The sequence below is a fragment of the Bos mutus genome, chromosome 7 (genome assembly GCF_027580195.1).
Source record: "Bos mutus isolate GX-2022 chromosome 7, NWIPB_WYAK_1.1, whole genome shotgun sequence".
NCBI classification, from domain to species: Eukaryota; Metazoa; Chordata; class Mammalia; order Artiodactyla; family Bovidae; genus Bos; species Bos mutus.
Window position 1 is genome coordinate 70,828,206 of NC_091623.1, and position 17,026 is coordinate 70,845,231.

At 43.9% G+C, this 17,026-nt stretch overlaps 1 protein-coding gene across 1 annotated transcript in view; it reads right to left on the minus strand.

Moving 5' to 3' along the window:
- Window positions 1–15,750, minus strand: part of SNX24 (sorting nexin 24) — a 178,379-nt gene extending 162,629 nt beyond the window's left edge. Inside the window, exon 1 of the mRNA XM_070374084.1 lies at window positions 15,443–15,750. Within this exon, the coding sequence (XP_070230185.1) occupies window positions 15,443–15,502 (60 nt within the window). The 5' untranslated portion in view covers window positions 15,503–15,750. The remainder of the gene's footprint in view (window positions 1–15,442) is intronic.
- Between the last annotated feature and the right edge of the window lie 1,276 nt (window positions 15,751–17,026).

The following is a 17,026-nucleotide window of genomic DNA, read 5'->3' on the forward strand; positions in this document are numbered from 1 at the left end:
AAAACCATCCCCCTTCTAGGCACATACAACATCAGTAAAAAAAAAAAAAAAATTCATGGAACTGAAAAAAATGTGTTTGCTTGATAAAATACTTCCTGTACTACATAAGACTTCGTTCATTACTTTGCCAAATGTTTTCCATGCTCTCAGATTATTTCTGCAAAACCGTCAATAGAAAACCTGCAGACAATAAATTCAGAGTCTACGGTGAAAAAAACAGATCTAACTTCCCTAGAAATTATAAGATAAAATGTAGCAATAATTTACTCCAATAATTTTTATGGGAGTGATCAAGACTATTGATTTTTAAAATAAGGTGTCCACCAGAGTCCTAAGTTAATTTCAATCCTCTACCTAATAATTGGTAGTTGAGAAGGAATTTTAGGATAATATTTAAAAGTTAATTAAAAACAGGGTAAGCATTCATGTCAGTCAAGCATGGCCTCTGCTCTAAATGCATTCAAATGCATGTCACCTTGACCTGTAACACAGCACTGTAAAAAATTTTGGTCAATATAAATCAAATGTACACTAATTTATTCAGCAGGTTTCCTGGTATCTGAATCAACATTAGAAATCTAACCAGTATTTGTTATTCTGCTATTGACAAAAGGAAGCATATTTAAATGATAACAAGTACTCATGGGTGTCATTTGGAAGTTAAATTGTTCCCCAAGGACAGTCTCTGTAAACATCTACATTTAAAGGTCATTTACCACCAAATTATGGACAACTGTTGCATTTATTAGCACAAGCTCAATAGTTTGGAAGCTGCAGCCATCAATTTTTACTGACAATGAGATCTAATTGTTCACTAACAATAAACAAGGAAAACAGACCGTCTCTATAAACTTTTATTCCCTGCACTATGATCACTTTTCAAGAATGGAGGTACAAACTTTCCATAGTATGTATTTGAAGAGCAAACTTTCCAACTGCAGGAAGGACTAAATCATAGTTTAAAATAAATGTCAGATAATCAAATATAAGAGCTCATCCTCTCATGTTACTTTCATCTGAACAAGAACAAAAGGGAGAACAACATCACCATGTTTATATACGGATAAAGTGTCTGATTTTACTTTTAGAAAGAAATGTGATGGTTAATTTCAGCATGAGGTGCCCAGGTATTCAGTTAAATATTACTCTAGGTGTTTCTATGAAAGTGTTTTGGGATGAGATTAATATTTAAACTGGTAGATTGAATAAAGCAAGTTGCCCTCCATAATGTGACGGGCCTCTTTGGATTTTGGACACAGTATATCCCGGTCCCTTTACCAATGGTCTAAAAAGCTGCTAGTTTTGAGTGGACGCCACAACAAGGGGAGGCTCTGCAATCGGTCCTGCTGCTGTTCAACCTGCTTTGCCACTTCCATGATGATCCAGCATATCCAGTGGTGCCAGAAGGGCAGGAGCACATGGGGACGATGTTTGGAGCCTTTGGCAGGACCTTGTAGGATGTGAGTCTGAGTGAACTCCGGGGGATGGTGATGGAAAGGGAGGCCTGGCATGCTGCGATTCATGGGGTCGCAAAGAGTCGGACATGACTGAGCGACTGAACTGAACTGAACTGTAGGCTCATCACAGCACAGGCCTGTAGGATTCTAGAGCAAAGCCCTGCCACCCTCTGTGGATACCAACTCTTCCTTTGAGAAACAGCTCTTTACCTGCTACTGAGCCTGAGCAGAGCTTGCACACTTATTCATGGACTAAGTTACCAAGCACCCTGAGCTGTTCCTCATGAACTGGGTGTTACCTGAGACTCACCAGGCTATAACGCTGGGCACACACAGCAACTCTCCATCATCAAATGAAAGTGGTACAGATGTGATGGGGCCCAAGAAGGCTGTGACTGTCTAATCAAGTTACTTGAAGAAGTGGCCCAAATGGCCCAAGGTTCCCACTCCAGCAATACTACATTCTGTCTCCTAGCCTAACCTATGGCCTCTTGGGGGAATTCCTCATGATCAAGTGATAGAAGAAGACTCGAGCCTGGTCTACAGATGGCTGAAGCTCCAATACATTGGCCCCATGATTCAAAGAGTGATTCATTGGAAAAGACCCTGATGCTGGGAAAGATTGAAGGCAGGAGGAAAAGGGGGTGACGGAGGAGGAGATGGTAGGATGGCATCACAGACTCAATGGACATGAGTCTGAGCAAACTTTGGGAAAGAAAGAGAAACCTGGCATGCTGCAGCCCATAGGGTTGCAAAGAGCCAGACACGACTTAGTGACTAAAGGATGACGATGATGACAGATGGTCCTGCACCAAACGCAGGCATTACCTGAAAGTGGACACCTGCAACAATATAGCCCCTTTCAGGGACATCCAGGGACAACGCCGGTGAAGGGAAATCTATCCTAAGAATTAGAATAATTTTAATTATTCATTAAGTAGAACTATGAGCGAAGTACTTGGTGGTTCACTTAGCTAGGAAGGAGAAATAACCAGATGTTACCTTCCATGCTACCACGTACCGATTCATAGGCTGTGAGCAATGATCTGGCTGGATGACCAGATCTGGAAAGAACACGACTGGAAAATGATGACAAGGACATGCAAAGAAGGACATGTGGCCAGACCTCTCCAACAGGGCAAAGCAATGACAGGTTAGCACTTATCAGTGGCTGTAGCCAGACTGGCCTTGGTGAATGGAAGGTGATGCATAACCTCCATCCCTGCCACCATGGCTACTTGTTCATAAGCTCCTTAGGGATGAGAGAGAGGGGTGGCTGGGGAAAGAAGCTGACTTGCACCCACAGAACAGGTCCTCCTATCCACGTGACTACTAAAATCCTCCTCTGCTGAGGTTACCCTTCAGTGAGCATTTACATGGGACACAAATATCTTCATGTTTTTTGCCCCTTCAGAGAGGTCTGTCCAACAGACATTAAAGAACCTGTCTCCCCTCACCCTTATTTCCATCAGTACTGGTTTTTATCAACCTTTTTCACTTTGCCTATTGAAATTACAAAAAAAAAAAAACAAACTCATTTTCAACTCTGCCCTTCTTTAATTACCAGTGAGACTATCTTATCATATGTTTTTGGTTATTTGTGCCTCTGATATTTCTCTCCTCTTAAAAGCAAACAAAGACTCTCATTACTTGTAGTGCTTCCAGGACAACATTTTATCTGGGCATCTACAGTGACGCTAAACCACTCAACCCACCCTTCAAACTCCAGTCCCGCCCCCACCACCTACCCTCCTTACAACCACTCACACTTTTCATCCTTCCCCAGGCCCTTTCTTGGACCTGAAATGATCTTCCTCCCCTTCTCAAACTGGCAAACCTTCCATCATCCTTCCAGGACAAGCTTGAAGTCAGCTACCCTGCACCTCCAATGCTAGTGCATTGCCTGAGACAGGAGAGGCATATAAGAACCACAAGAACGAATGTCTGCTCTACCGGGCTTGTGTAACACCATGGGGGTATGGGGGTCGGCTTGTGTAATCTGAAATAAGTTCCACTAGCAAGGTAGAGTGGAGAAGGCAATGGCACCCCACTCCAGTACTCTTGCCTGGAAAATCCCAAGGATGGAGGAGCCTGGTGGGCTGCAGTCCATGGGGTCACGAAGAGTCGGACACAACTGAGCGACTTCACTTTCACTTTTCACTTTCATGCATTGGAGAAGGAAATGGCAACCCACTCCAGTGTTCTTGCCTGAAGAATCCCAGGGATGGGGGAGCCTGGTGGGCTGCCGTCTATGGGGTCACACGACTCAAGTGACTTAGGAGGAGGAGCAAGGTAGAGAGAACAGGAAAGGTATAGAAGAAAGAGAAGCTCACAGTTTCTAAAACAACTTCTAAATTCCTAAATTTATCTAAATTCGAAGAACTAAGAAAAAGCAGATGGGGAGACTCAACCCACATATTGGTTCTACCTTAGAATAAAAATTATAAGGTGAAAACCTGGGGTAATCTGTGTTTTAAATAAAAATCAACAAGAGGACAACCATGTATTTCAAATACCCACACTACTCCCTTAAGTGAGGGGTTGGGGGGGGAGTAGGGGGGAGGCGGCAACAAGAAGGGGACGCAAGACTGTTTCAAATACGCCCCATCTAGTCATCAGAATTCAGCCAGCAAACTACACGGAGATACTGTGCGCCTATCAGATTGGCAAAAATCCCAAAGCCTGACAACATTCTCAGTTGGCAAGCCTGTGAGGAAACCAGCACTCTCATAAACTGCTATGGGAGTGCAGAGTCGCACAATCCCAGGAAGGGAATTTGACAATACCTGGCAAAATTACATACCCATTTGCCTTTTGATCTCATAACCCACTGCTAGGAATCTAAACAGACACTGACAAACACACAAAAAGAATATGGACAAGGGTAGTGATACAGCCAACAACAGAAAGCAAAGAGCTATAGAAAAGAACACAGTATCTTTGCATATGTCTGTGGGGTCATCTCCAGGATATACTATTACATTTAAAAAAAAAAAAAAAAAACCAGGAGGAAGACGATGTCTTAGTGTCCTACTGTTTAAGAAAAAGAGTAGGGGAACAAGTATATTTGTATTTGTGCATATTTATTCAAAATATAAGGATAAACAATAACTTTTTTCTTAATGGACATCGATGGCACCCTCTTAGGGGGAAGAGGACACAAACAGAAGTTAGATTTCTGCAGATACACCCAATGCAGCAGATACTTTACACAAGTTCAAAACAAAATTAATTTTTAAACATCCCTGGTGGCTCAAACAGTAAAGGATCTGTCTGCAATGCACGGGAGCTGGGTTTGATCCTTGGATGGGGAAGATCCTCTGGAGAGGGAATGGCTACCCATTCCTGTATTCTTGCCTGGAGAATTCCATAGACAGAAGAGCCTTGTGAGCTACATTCTTGGGTTGCGAAGAGTTAGACATGACTGAGCGACTAACACTTTAACACTTAACAAGAGTATAAAATAAAATGAGAATGGGTAGCTAGTTGGTGTTATCAGAGGCTGACCACAGGGCTTTAACATCCTCGAATCTGAGTATGCAGACAGGATCCCGGAACCAACGGGTCACAGATAACAAGGGACAACTGTACTGAGATTTTTGGTGTGAGAAAAAGAAGACACAGTTGAAGACACAAGAGACTAATAAGATAAATTCCTACCTAGACCACAGAAAAAGGTCTAGAAATCTCCATAAACCCAGTCAGCCCTTGGAAGCCCTGGGGGATGAGTTCCAGGAGCCCCAGCCAACCTCACACTCTGTGTATGCTCAAGTCCTTCACATACAAGGGCGCAGTACAGGGAACACAATCAGCTCTCCACATTGGCCCATTTGGCATCCGGATTCAAAGGGTGCAAAGCCCACAGAGACCCAGAAAGCTGACTCTATGTATCTCGTGTCCAGATCATGGTCCCTGAATCATTTCCCACTAAAGGGAACCAGGGACCATTAGAGAAAAAGCTAATTACAAATCTGGGGCTGGAAAGGTAAAAGATTTACTGGGAACATCTTGTTATACTAGAAAGCAAGGAAGTTAACAAAGACACACAACAATTGAAAATTAGAACAGACACATATGAAACAAAATAGCAGGAAATCGCATTAAAAATCTGAATGAGTACTTGCAAAACCATCGTAAGAATACAAGGTATGTGCCTGATGACTCACTTGTTTTGGAGAAATGCAGTGGGGAATGGAAGAGAATGGAGAAGATGGGAAATGTGTATCCCCACGCCCTCCAGAAGACATTCTAACATTTATGTAAAGATATTAGTCGCTAGGATCTTGAAGGAAAAAAAAAAATGTAGTAAATAAGGCTAGAAAACTAAATCTGAATTGAACATAGTCAAAAGCTGTAATAAGAATATGAATTGGTTAAATGTAACTGTTCCTTCTGTAGTACTTCAAAGTATCTACAAGAAGTTTGTCTTATACAGCACAAATATTTATTCTGGACTTTGGTTTACATTATTAATTCACATTAAAAAACTTAAAAAAAAAAGTAAACATCAAGGCAGTTCATACTTGAAATAATATGAATAAATCATGAACATAGCTAGAGACAGCATTCCTTGCACTTTGTAAAGATTCTCTCCCCATCCTTAAACCATCCTAAAAAGTAGGTACAGACAGACCTCATTTTATTGCACTTTGCTTTATTGGGCTTTGCATAAATTGCATTTTTAAAAAATCGAAGGTTTGTGGCAACCCTACATGAAACAGGTCTATTAGCATCATTTTTCCAACAGCATTTGTTCACTTCATGTCTGTGCCACATTTTGGTAATTTGTGCAATATTTCAAACATTTTCACTACTATTATTTTTATTACAGTGATCTGTGATCCCTGATCTTTGATGCTACTCCTGCAATTGTTTGGGGGCACCACAAACTGTGCCCAGATAAGACAGCACACTTAATGGATAAATGTGAAGTTTGACTGCTCCACAAACTGACCATTCACCATCTCTCTCCCTGGCCTTGGGCCTCCCTAGTCCCTGAGACACAGCAATACACACAATAGACATAACCTGGAATCAGGCTCATTAAAAATCCTACAATAGCCTCTCAGTGAACAAGTGGAAGGAAGAGTCACACACCTGTCACTTTAAACCAAAAGCTAGAAATGATGAAAGCTTTGTGAGGAAAGTATGCTGAAAGCCAAGATAAGCTAAAAACTAGACCTCTTACATCAAACAGCGAACCAAACTTGTGAATGCAAAGGACAAGTTCTTGAAGGAGATTAAAAGTGCTACTCCAGTGAACATACAAATGATTAAAAACGGTAAACAATTTTACTGCTGACACAGAGAAAGGTGTAATGGTCTGGATAGACTATCACACCAGCCACAACATCCTCTTAAGCCAAAGCCTAATTCAAGCAAGGCCCCAACTCTCTTCAGTTCTGTGAAGGCAGAGGGAGGTGAGGAAGTTGCAGAAGAGAAGTTTGAAGCTAGCAGCGTTTGGTTCATGAGGCTGAAGGAAAGAAGTTGTCTCCATAACATCAGAGTGCAAGGTGAAACAGTAAGTGCTGATGTAGAACCTGCGGCAAGTTATCCAGAACATCCAGTTAAGATAATGAATGAAGGTGCTGGCAGTACACAGCAGACTTTGAGTGCAGGTGAAAGAGCCTTTTATTGGAAAAGGATGTCATCTAGGGCTTTCCATAGGTAGAGAGGAGAAGCCAAGGCCTGGCTGCAAAGCTCAAAGGAGAGGGTGAACCTCTTGTTAGGGGCTAATGCAAATGGTGATTGAAGACAAGTCAGTGCTCCTTCACTATTATGAAAATCCTAGAGTCCTCAAGATTTATGCTTAATCTACTCCGCCTGTGCTCCCTAAATGGAACAGCAGAGCCGAGGTGACAGTACGTCTGTTGACAACATGGCTTATCAAATATTTTAAGCCCACTGTTGAGGCCTACTGCCCAGAAAAAAAAAGATTCCTTTCAAAATATGACTGCTCATTGACAATGCACCTGGTCACCCGAAAGCTCTAATGGAAACAAAGAGATTCATACTGTTTTCCTGCCTGCTAATATAACATCTATCTACAGCCTGTGCCATGGATTAAGGAGCAGTTTCAACCTTCAAGTCTTATTTCTTAAGAAACGTATTTTGTAAGACTATAGCAGCCATAGACAGTGATTCCTCTGATAGATCTGGCTAGGCAAAGTAAACGGAAAACCTCTGGAAAGGATTCACCATTCTACATGCCATTAAGGACATTCATGATTAATAGTAAGAAGTCAAAACATCAACATAAGCAGATGTCTGGAAGAAGGCGATTCCAACCCTTCATGGATGACTTGGAGACGTCCACGCCTCCAGTGGAGGAGGTCACTGTGGATATACTGGAAACAGCTGGAAAACGAGAAGTAGAGCCTGAAGAAGTAACTGAACTGCTGTAACTTCATGATAAGATATAAACGGGATGAGGAGTTGCTTCTTATGAGCAACAGAAGTGGTTTCTTGAGATGGAATCTACTCTCAGTGAAGATGCTGTGAAGATTGTTGAAATGATAGCAACGGATTTTGAAAATGACATAAACTGAGTTGATAAAGCAGCAATAGGGTGAGAGAGGACTGACTCCAATTTTGAAATAAGTTCTGTGGGTAAAATGCTATCAAACAGCATTGCCTGCTGGAGAGAAATCATTCATGAAAGGAAGAGTTCATCAATGCAGCAAACTTCACTGCTGTCTTATTTTAAGAAATAGCCAAAGCACGCCAACCTTCAACAACCATCACTCCAATCAGTCAGCAGACACCAACATCATGGCAAGACCCACAACCAGCATAAAGATTATCATTCACTGAAGGCTCTGACGAAAGTGAGCATTTTTAGCGGTAAGGTATTTTTTTAGTTAAGGTGTATAAATTGTTTTTTTTAGGCATAATGCTGCTGCTACTGCTGCTAAGTTACTTCAGTCTTGTCCGACTCTGTGCAACCCCACAGACGTCAGCCCACCAGGCTCCTCTGTCCCTGGGATTCTCCAGGCAAGAGAACTGGAGTGGTTGCCATTTCCTTCTCCCGGAGATCTTTCCGACCCAGGGATGGAACCTACGGCTCCTGCCTTGGCAGACGGATTCTTCATCACTGACCCACCAAAGAAACCCATAGTATTTTCTTTTACAAATGAGGAAAATAAGGCACAGGGAGATTAAGAAGCCTGCTCAAAGCCTGGCTTTGGGCTAAATGCTGGGAGAACAAGATTTGAGGCACAAGCGTGAGTCTCTCCATGGCCTGTGCTTGTCATTGCGATGCTGTGTCAGCTTCTGTCATAAACGGGTAGAAGATTATCAACAGGGCTTTGCCAAATGGCAAAAATTTCCAAGGAAGCATCTGGAATAATCAAAATTTGATTTAATCCATACAGGTTCGTATCTAATAACACGCCTGCCTCATTTTTAGAGACAGGGTGCTACAACTTGGGACTACAAACACAGCATCATTTCAAAGCATTGTGGTATCCTGGATGAGATCCTGGGACAGAAAAAGGACATGAGTGGAAAAATTGGTGAAATCCAAAAACGTCTGGAGCTTAGTTAGCTAGCAAGGTACTGATGCTAGTTTCCTCGGTTTGACATTACCATGGCAATGGACGATGTTAAAAAGGAAGCTAGGTGAGCGGTATATGGAACTGTTGGTACTAATTTTGCAACTTTTCTGCAAATCTAAAATTATTTCAAAATCAAAATCTTATTTGAAAAGAATCGATCAATTTCTAAGCACCATCCCTTGCAAAATTCAATCGTCTTGTAAAATTTTGAATTTCCAAGTGAATGTAGCTTTCTGTTAATGGTCAAGAATATTTTCAAACTGCATGTCTTGTCTTTCAGAGTAAGGAACATACACATGGTTGACTTAATCACTCAACACGCGTTTAATGTTTGCTTATGCTAGGAATTTACCATGTGTGAGGCACTGTGCCAGCTACGCCCTTGTTACATGGAGGCCTTCAGCATCAAAGATGCTTATAAAGAAAGGGTGACTGGAAGATACTGTTGTGGGCACTGTGGCTTCAACATCCTTCTGAGCTTCTCCCACTGCGCTGTCTACAGGGTTAGGTGGCCGGAATGAACTGACCTCATTCCTAGCTCCAGAGATGCCCCCTAACTATTTTCACTCCATCTGGTTAACTTATCCTTGCCATGGTGACTGTAATAAGCATAGTGAAGACAGCCAATCAGCACAGAGAATCCCCCTGGCAACGGCATCGGTTGAGGAACCAACTAGGGATAATGAGATGCAAAGGAAGAAAAGTGCCCTTGCTCTGAAGAAGCATCCTCTCTTCCTCCGGATGTTGTAGAATACAGTGTTTGTTTTTTTTTTTTAATCTGAAACATGTTACCATTTTGTCACTAGGTAGAAGCTTCTCTGAGGATGAAGGGAAACAGAGAAAGGAAGTGGCTGGGCCCCCTTACTCAATCCCTCCATCTCATTCTCACAAATATAAAATGGCAGTAATAATACTTGCCAACGATCACTGTAAATTCTCAGGCAATATCTGCACTGGGGTTATATTAAAAACAACAAAAACAACTAAGAGTTGGGATGATATTAAGGTTTTGCTAACCTTGCAGTAACATTTACCTTTTGGTTATGTTTCTTTAAAGTCTAGCTGACAGATATTCACAGTAAAATATTTACAGGTGAGATTTTATTTTGGATTTGCTTTAAAATACTGCAGAATTATTTTAAATGGAAGAATGAAAGGTGGTGAATGAAATAAGTATTGTAAAATATTGAAGGTGAGTAATGAGCAAATGGTGGTTCATTATATTGTTCAATTTGTGTATTTTAACCCAGAAAATATTAAAGTAACTATCCCTACATAGATCTCAATATTATGACCATGTATATATGGAGGTGCCTTATGCACTAAGAAACATGATAGAAAGTAAAGCAGTGAAAGAGTTGAGATATCAAGAAAAAGACATATTTGTATAAGTACAACACACTCAATCACACACATATAATTAAAACGGACTTGAAAATCTACTTAATTCAATGCCTTGATTTTTACAGCTATGGAAAATGAAATCTAATACATTCAGACTTTTATGTCGTTCCCTGAACAGTCTTTCTAGTTTTCTTTTGTTCTTCTGTCTCTCTCTTTAGTCGCTAAGTCGTGTCCGACTCTTGCAACCCCATGAACTATAGCCCGCCAGGCTCCTCTGGCCATGGGATTCTCCAGGCAAGAATACTGGAGTGGGTTGCAATTTCCTTCTCTAGGGGATCTTCCCAACCCAGGAATTGAACCCAGGTCTCCTACAATGCAGGCAGATTCTTTACCAACTGAGCTATGAGGGAAGCCCATGTTGTTTTTACCAACCATGTATCTGAAAATGGAAAATATCAATATTAGCTTACAGGATGGGCACCCAGGACCTGCTTACTCTCATGTCCAGTGGACTGTGCTCCATCCTCTCCAGGAAAGGCCAGAGAGTCACATCCAGCACTGTGCTCCTTGTAAAGCATCTACTCTTCTTTCTTTTCCTGTCTCACACCCCTTTCTCTTCCTACCTCATACCCCTCACACCCCTGGGTTTCCTTGTTGCTTTGGCTGCTGTGTTGAGAAGGGCTTTACCTTCAGTCCTGCCTCCTTCCTCACTTTTACATGCGTTTCCTGGGAAGAGCATCAACTTATATGGTTTTTTCCATCTTTGATGCTAAAAGACCCCCCTGGAGCCATATTTCTAGCCTTGATCTCTCTATGTATCCTGAATTCCAGAACAAAATAGCTTGATCTGCCACAAAAAGGCCCAACAGGCCCCCAGATGAAACTGACTGCGTGCCAATCTTTTCTGGTCACTGGCACCCCTGTTCGCGGGAGTCACCCTGCTGCCTCAAATCTAGTCACCAGACCCTGGGGATTCCTGTAAGGCCTGCCCCCTTCCCTGCCCAGTTGCCTTAGCTCAGCCCTCATCCTCTTCTTTTTGGTCATTTTGCAAGCATCTCCTCCATGATTAATGCTCCAGGGTCATCCTTCTAAATGCAAAGCTAGTCATGTTACTTCCTTCCTTAAAACTCCAGCGACATCCCACGGTCTGACGCTGAAGTCCAGACCCCTTTATGGTTCTCAAAGCTAGCGAGCTGGTCTCTCCTCCACACCTCTCTCCATCAGGAATCACTCGGCACCAGCCCAGTCCAACTCGAGAAGCTGTTTCACACCTCAGGATCACTGAAGCCCAGTGACTCCTCTCCAGTGACTGACTTTGTTCTATCAGAAGACTCAATCATTCACTATTTATAGTGAATTTTCACTATGGATAAACCCTGGACAATATGCATGAGCCTGGGACAACATGGATAAGCATAGGAGACTGACACTCTCCTAGCCTCAAGAAGCTTACAGCCTAGAACGGGAACAGATATTAAATAAACACACAGTGGAGGGTGGGCCTGGGATGGGAAGAGTTGACCTGCACTTTGTTACAATATCCTTTTCTGCTTCTTTGTAAACTACAATGATGTAGAAGTGTCCTTTTTGTTGTTGCTTTTGTCTGTTTGTTTTGGTGAATCTGGGAGTTTAAAATGCCTTTTCCCCCCCTCACTGGGTGAAGAAATTTTGCCCCCAACTTCCTCTTTTTAGAATTCACAATCCCAGCAAAAACCTCATCAGATTTCAAAAGTCAGCATTCCTGAGCACCCTTCCCCCACCCCCAGCACACCACCCTAAGGCAGAGCAGAACTGCCCAGTTCCTTCCCTTCCTCAAGACTCTAGCTGACATTAGCACCCTAACTCTTCCCCACCTGGCCCCTGCAGGATGGGCTGAGAGTCCCCAAGGAAGGAACAAGATCCTTCCACCATTCAGTTCCCCACCTAATGAACACAGGGCAGGCCCACAGTAAATATTTAAATAATCAAAGGGCACACATTCACTCTTTAAAGGTAAATTACTTTGTACACAGAGCATAACTTTGCATATGTTTTTTGAATAACAGAGCTTGAGCAATACTGATAAAAACTTAGAGGGCCAGAAGTACCCCTTCTATTTATGGTTCTACAGAAATCCCAGTAGCTTGCATAAAAAGGCATGTATAGGGGATGTCTTATTTCAACATATTTGACATAGTTGCTAAAAAATTAGAAGCAAATGTCAACGGCCATCAGCAGAGATCTGTGTAAACAAATTATGGTACATTCCTTCCATGAAATATCCCTTTGCTATCACTAAGAAAGATACAATCCTGTCCATATTAGCACCGAAAGATATCTATAAGGTATACGATGACAGCTATAATGAAATCTTGCTATTTATTCTAAAAAAGAAAAAAACATGTTTTCATAGCATAGGGGGGAAAGTCTCTAAGAAACTATCCCTATGCCTTATCTCTGAGGGCATGGGACAAGAAGCAAGGACAGAAAATCATCCTCTACCTAAAATGTCCTATCACTGAACTTATTAGATTGCAAATTAATATTTCTTAAGTTTAAAGCACAGTCACTAAAGTAAAAACGTACCTTTTACAGTAAAATATACGTTATTTGGAGACTTCCCAGGTGGTGCTAGTGGTAAAGAGCCTGCCTGCCAATGTAGGACACTTAAGAGAGTCTGGTTCAATCCCTGGGTTGGGAAGACATGCAAACCCACTTCAGTATTCTTGTCTGGAGAATCCCATGGATAGAGGAGCCTGGAGGGTTACAGTCCATGGCGTCTGTATTGGACATGACTGAAGCGACCTAACACGCACGCACATCCATGATTTTACCAAGGAATTGGACACAACTGAAGTGACCTAGCATGCATGCACATACATGACTTTACCTAGGAAACTGAGATTAGAACTGAGATTAAACTTTTAAATTCTGGGTTTTTGTAAGAAGCTGCTAACTTCCTAGCATCCAGAACAGAGAGGCACAGCAGGCACTTCAGTTAATACCTGCTGAATGAATAAACTGCTAAACAATTACAAAACTATTATGCCAAGGATACAAAGTATCTGCTTCACAAACTCACAAAGGAAAAAAAATCACTTGCAGAAGTAACAAACTGCTACCAACCTAAATACATTAGGATTGTTTTTTTGAAAGTGAAGTGGCTCAATCCCATCCGACTCTTTGCGACCCCATGGACTGTAGCCAGCAGATTCCTCCATCCGTGGGATTTTCCAGGCAAGAATACTGGAGTGGTTTGCCATTGCCTTCTCCAGGAGATCTTCTCCACCCAGGGACTGAACCCGAGTCTCCAGCATTGCAAGCAGATGCTTTACCGTCTGAGCCACCAGGGAAGTCATTGTTTTTTTTTAAAATACACTTTTAAAAAGCACACAAGCTCTCCTCGCAGAAGCAATCTTCTAACTACCAAGTTTACCAAGACAAAGGTGCCTTCCAAATCAGTTTAATCCACAACCTGGAGTCTGGCACATGGCTGGCCGTAACACCAGTAAAAACACAGATCCTCTAATGGAAGAAAATCAATCATTCTGATTCACTTAAGTGCTGATTTGAGAAGGTAATTAACTTTTAGCTTGGACTACTGAGACCAAGGGCCGTGACAAGCAGCCTTTTTATCTCCAAATCCTTAAAGAACGCCCTAAAGATGGAAGGCCTCCCATGACTATTGATGCTGACGGGGGCTGGCGGGACAGGGGAGACACCTGAAAGAATGAAATATGACCAGGGGTTTAGGCGGAAGGAAAAAGCCTAAATAGGTTCACATTCAAATTCATCCCCCCTCCCTTTAAAAATAAGACATGGTATAATTTTAATCAAATTCATAATTCGTTTATATAGATAAGGGCCCCGGAGCTCAGCTCTCCCTTGGTTGAAGTCTCCCCGTCCCCACACCAGAGGAAGGGACTTTGAGAACTTGTTTTGGGGGTACATGGACCCAGCAGTCTACTAATTCTAGAAACCCACATACTTCTTGAATTTTCTTTTTGCAATCACTACTCTTAATTCTAAAAACTCCTTTGAGAAGGTGAATTAATCCTCCTTATGAAAAAACAAGGGTCCAAATAAGCTATGACCAAAACCCAACAATCTTTAAAGACTGAGATTAAAATACTGCTCTGCCAAATTAATGCACTGGAGTTTAGCGAGTGAATTAGAAGTGAATAAAATAAAAATCCTTCATAGTGCCCTACGCAAGTCCTTCCAAAGCCTACCAACTCTCTAAACGGAAATAAAATTTACCAAGGTCAACTCCAGGATGAGGCATTTCCCCCTCTAGCAATGACTGTCTAGATGAAGATGTCTAAGTTCACTGGGAAGTCAACTGTCCCCATACTAAACTTATCACCCAGAGGCTCCAGGCACGGTCCCTGCCCTCCCCGCCACTCCTCCCCGCCCCTCCTCCACTAGTGAAAGCGGGGACCCTGTTTCTCATTCCTGAGACCGCAGTCCCCCTAGGTATAGAACAGGTGCTCAGTGAATACCTGACTTTGCCATTTCAAGGCACTGCAGAACTAGAAACAGCAAACAAACAAAACTTTGGAATTCATCTAAAAGCAACACATGTGTTCACTTGGGCGAATAAATTCTACAGATGATTATTTTTCTTAATGAGCATGTTTTTCATCTGAATGAATCCCTACCGAACTTGGAAACCAACAGCATCAGCCCGTCGCAAAAGCCACTTGTCTGGACGGAGCGGGCAGCTGAGCCAGAACCAGTGTAGCCCATCCCGGGCTCCAGGGGGCGGGCGGCGGGGAGAACGGCAAGCGCCGCGTCCGAGGACTCGACTCCCGGCGCTGCAGCCCGGAGGCCGGGAGCGGGGCTGGGAGGGGGAAGGGACCAAACCGGGGCGCCCCGGGAGCCCGCCGCCGCCGCCGCGCCTGGGAGGGGGCGCCCGTTTCCTTGACAACCGCGCCCGGGCGCAGCCGTCCCAAAGGGCCGGGGGAGGGGAGGAGAGGAGGGAGGGGAGCGAAGGAACCCCCCCCACCACACACACACAACCCCGCGCAGGGGCGGCGGCGGCCGGGGGCACCTCCCGGGCTCGGCAGCCCCAGGTCCGGCTCGCGGGGCCCTGTCCGGACCTACCGTGTACCCCCGCTCCAGGTCACTCTCCTCGTAGCGAAAGGACGGGATGTAGACCTCCATGGTCGCGCCGGCCGGCCGGCGGAGGGCGAGGAGGGGCGGGCTCACGGCCCTGGCCACCGCCCCGCCCCCGGCCCGACCGCCCCGCCTCCCTTCCCCGAGCCGGCGGGATCAGGAGACCGCGCGGCTCGGTCCCGGCTCCGCCGCCGCCCGCCGCCCCCGGGGCGGCCTGGGGCTCTCTCCGGGCGCCTGGGTTCCAGGCCCGAAGGGCGACGGAGATCAGCTGGGCCCGGAGGAGGCGGGGCCTGGAAACCTGTGAGTCTGCAGAAAAGGGGTGTGCGCGCCACCGCGCCGGGGACAGGGCCGCACCCAGGCGCTCCCTGCCCTGGAGGCTCGAGCAGGCACTGGATTTGCAGTTTGCAAACCACCACCCGTAACAGATCGCAAGACAAGGAACAGAAAAGCATGGAGCTTCTGGATTTTGTTTTGGTTGGTTGAGTTTTCGCTTTAACTCTCGGTTGGCATGAACAGCAGCGAACCCTGCACTACTTTTACCAAGACTTTACTCTTCCCCTTCGATGCCAGGGTCAGCGTCTAGTTCTGAGTTAGCCGTCGAACCACAGAATGCAGAGGCCGAAAATCGGCTGCTCACGGAGACAAACATTCCGACTTCTTGCTCCAGTTCTAAAATGCTGTCGGTATAGACTTTCTTAACTATAAGAGAAAACAGAAGAAAAAGAAAAAGAAAAGAAAAGAAAGGCAAGGGCTGGAATGTGCCCCTCGGGCCAGAAGCTAATTACCTGAAAGTACCTGAAAGATAAAAGTGCTCCAATTGAGCAATGTGGTTATCAGGATACCCTTGCAAACCACGAGTTTCTTTCTTAGGTTTGAGCAGGGAGCAGAATAGAAACTTGAAGGTGAGTTGCACAGAGAGCTTCTTGGGCTGCAGGTAAATGGCTGCGCCTAGTTTGCTCTTGAGGCCAGGAGGGCCTTTCAGCTTGAAACTCCTCTTAAGTTTATGATGAGACCTTAGTCATGGAAAAGAGGACTAATCAGGCCTTTTGCTTTAAGAACTTGTCTGATGTGGACCTTAACCTCAGGCAGCTCCAGGTTGTGTCTGCCCCTCAGAACCCCATAGGCTGGGCCCTGTGAAGACCAGCCCTCCTCTTTTCTTCCACTGGCCAACACCTCTAGATGTGACAAATAGCTCTGTGGGCTCCACGCTGCCCAGGTTCAGAGCCCAGCTTGTAGGTTCCCCTTAGCCTCTGTGACTGTATTACACTGTGCCATGTACTTACCTGCCTTACCCCCTAGATTCTAGAGAAAGTATTTAAAAAAAAAATTTTTTTTTAAATCCCCTTCTTGGTATATTGCTAGACACATTTTTCTTCAAAGTTTTACATAAGCATTTAAATGCTCTTCTGTACAAAACCAGTGGGATACAGCAGTTAACACGTGGGATGTTGTTACATCCCATGTCTCATTTAAGCTTCGTGTGAAGAAGTGTTATGTACAGTAGGACTTTAAAGGACTAAGAAGTAGTATTCCTGTTTTTATTTTAAAATCATGGCTACTGATGACAGCAGA